The 2640-nt window shown below is 56.9% G+C and overlaps 1 protein-coding gene across 1 annotated transcript, besides 4 other annotated features; it reads left to right on the top strand.

The window, feature by feature from the left end:
• Positions 1–616: 616 nt before the first annotated feature.
• Positions 617–657: a microsatellite.
• Positions 658–763: 106 nt separating this feature from the next.
• On the top strand, positions 764–1990 carry TraAM80_10157 (N-acylglucosamine 2-epimerase; the record flags this gene model as incomplete). Its single annotated transcript, XM_029386797.1, has 1 exon — positions 764–1990. The coding sequence occupies one exon, from the start codon at positions 764–766 to the stop codon at positions 1988–1990; it is 1227 nt and encodes a 408-aa protein (XP_029233347.1).
• Positions 1991–2198: 208 nt separating this feature from the next.
• Positions 2199–2239: a microsatellite.
• A 223-nt stretch (positions 2240–2462) lies between these two features.
• Positions 2463–2512: a microsatellite.
• An 80-nt stretch (positions 2513–2592) lies between these two features.
• Positions 2593–2635: a microsatellite.
• Between the last annotated feature and the right edge of the window lie 5 nt (positions 2636–2640).

Raw genomic sequence — 2640 nt, 5'->3', positions numbered from 1 at the left:
TGCGGCGGGCGGAGGGGAACAAGGTGCCTGGCCAGTTGGTTTGGGCCTGTTGGCGGTGGTGGTCGCGGTCGCGGTCGCGGTCACACGGCTTTGCGTGAGTCTCGTGCGGAGGCCATCGAGGGGTGGGACAGAGAGGCGGCGGTGCCGAAGGGGGTCCCGTAAGAGAGGAGAAGGCGTTGGCTGGGGCTGCGGAGAGTGTGCGCGGGCTCCCCTGCACGTTGGAGCGTGACGGCAGGGGTGGGTGGGTGGGGAGGTCCACGCGGCGGGTTCACGGTGGGCCGCTCAGAGAAGCCTCGTGAATTGCACGCTCTTTCGCTGCTGGGCTGTGTAGGCTCAGCGGGAGTGGAAGGAGTGTGGGATGCTCCATGGCCGTCCTTGAGGCCCAGCCCGCATGAGCTTAGTCAGGAGGAGGCGAAACCAGAAAGGCCGCGCTGCCGTCTGACTTCCGTCAGCCCACGCAGTGCGTAGGCGTGGGCCCTAAGACGTTGTTGTTGTTTTATTTCTGTTTTTTTTCTCAGACGCATGCGGCGTGGCCGAGAACGCATCAGGTCTGCAGGGTCGCCCTGTGTCACATGGCTGTTGCAGTCGCTGGATAGCTTCACTTCTCTCCTCTTTTTTTGTATTTCCATTTGTATATATATGTGTATATATGTATATTTTGCGTGCTGTCCGCGGTGGGGCACCCAGCAAGCAACAGTGAACATCGAGGACAAGTAACAAGAAGGACAGTGGGAACTACTCAAAGCAGAGCTCGAGAAGAATAATGCCAGTCACAAAAGAGACCCTGGAGTCGTACCGGCAGTTCTACCATGACCAGCTGATGGGCGACTGCGTTCCGTTTTGGATGCGCTCCGACCTCATTGACCGGAAGCACGGGGGCTATATCACCTCCGTGGACCGTGAGGGCCGCTCCTACAACAACGATAAGTCGGTGTGGTTCCAGGGGCGTTGCCTGTGCACGTTTTCTGCGCTGATCAATCGCTACGGGCCGAGGGAGGAATGGCTGGAGGCGGCGCGTGTCGGCAAGGAGTTTATGGAGAAGTACTGCACCGACACCGACGGCCGGATGTTCTTTACAGTGACGGCGGAGGGCAAGCCGCTGCGGAAGCGGCGTTACATGTACTCGGAGAGCTTCTATGTGATGTCGATGGCGGAGTACGGTCTCGCGACGGGGGACAAGGAGGCGCTGAGGAAGGCGGAGGAGCGGTATGAGCTGATGCTGAAGCTGTTCCGCACGCCGGAGAAGGATCCGTTCAAGATAACCCCCAAGTCGTATACGGAGACGCGCAGCGACCGTGCGTGCGCGGTGCCGATGGTGCTGCTGAGCTGTGCTCAGCTGCTGCGTCGCTGCGACCCCGCCAAGGCGGACTACTACACGAAGGTGACCAGGGAGGTGGTGGACGTCATCATGCGCTACCACTACAAGCCCGAGTACCGCTGCGTGCTGGAGTGCGTTGGGCCTGACGGCGGCAAGATCGACACGCCGGCTGGGCGCTGCATCAACCCCGGCCACTCCATTGAGAACTCGTGGTTCCTGATGAACGAGGCGATCTACTCGAACGACAAGGTCCTTCTTGAGAAGGCGCTCAACATCTTGAACTGGTCGTTGGAGATTGGTTGGGACGAGGAGTTTGGTGGAATTTTGTACTTTGCGGACGTGGACAAGCGTCCCTGTGAGCAGCTGGAGTGGGACATGAAGCTCTGGTGGGTGCACAACGAGGCGCTGATCGCCACCCTGATGGCGTACGGGCTCACCAAGGACGAGAAGTACTTCAAGTGGTTCGAGCGTCTGCACGTCTACTCCTTCGGCCGCTTCGCCGACAAGGAACACGGCGAGTGGTACGGCTACCTCCACCGCGACGGCACCGTGTCGCACACGCAAAAGGGGTCCCTGTGGAAGGGCCCGTTCCACCTTCCTCGCTGCCTGATGAACTGCGAGGCGCTTCTCCAGCAAATCTCGGAGGGGAAAGCGCTCAAGCCTATCCTCTAGCCGGGCACGCGCATGCGCCGCACGGGTGCACATTTCTGCTTGCGTGTAACGCGTGGTGTGCGAGCCACTTGGGGTTTCGGACTTGTTATTTTTATTGTTTTTATCTTTGTCTTCTGGGTCCAATCTCTTTCTGCGGAGCGGCCGCTCGGGAGGGTCGGTGCCCGTCTGTGTGCCCTCGTGCGGCTTCCCGCCCCTCCTCCTCTCCCTGTTTTACTTTTTTTATTTATTGTTATTGTTATTTTTATTTTTGGGGAGCGATGAAAACAAAACGTGGGATAAAAGGGGGAAAACAAAAACGCCAAAAAACATCGTCGAGAGAGAACGGCGTCATTATGCCATAACAGGAACGGTACTCACCGGGCCGCAAACGTGGGTGAGTTTTGCGGGAAAAACGAGAAAACGACTTGAGTGAATAAAAATCAAAAAACGAAGGAAAACGCAGCGCATAGCGTCGAGGCATCATTAGCGACGTTTATTGTTATTATTATTATTATTTAATTTTGCATTTTTTTTCTTTCTATTTTGTGTGTATTGGCGAGGAGATAAGGCTCCCACACAACAAGTTGTCGTTGGACGGCGGCGAAGGGGCGTTGTGAGCCGCCGTCTGTGCGTGCTTGTTTTTTTTTTTTTGTGTGTGTGTGTGTGGAGGG

This window comes from Trypanosoma rangeli, assembly GCF_003719475.1.
Source record: "Trypanosoma rangeli strain AM80 chromosome Unknown Tra_15.4_contig_00814, whole genome shotgun sequence".
Taxonomy (NCBI): Eukaryota; Euglenozoa; class Kinetoplastea; order Trypanosomatida; family Trypanosomatidae; genus Trypanosoma; species Trypanosoma rangeli.
This window is presented reverse-complemented; position numbering and strand designations above follow the sequence as displayed.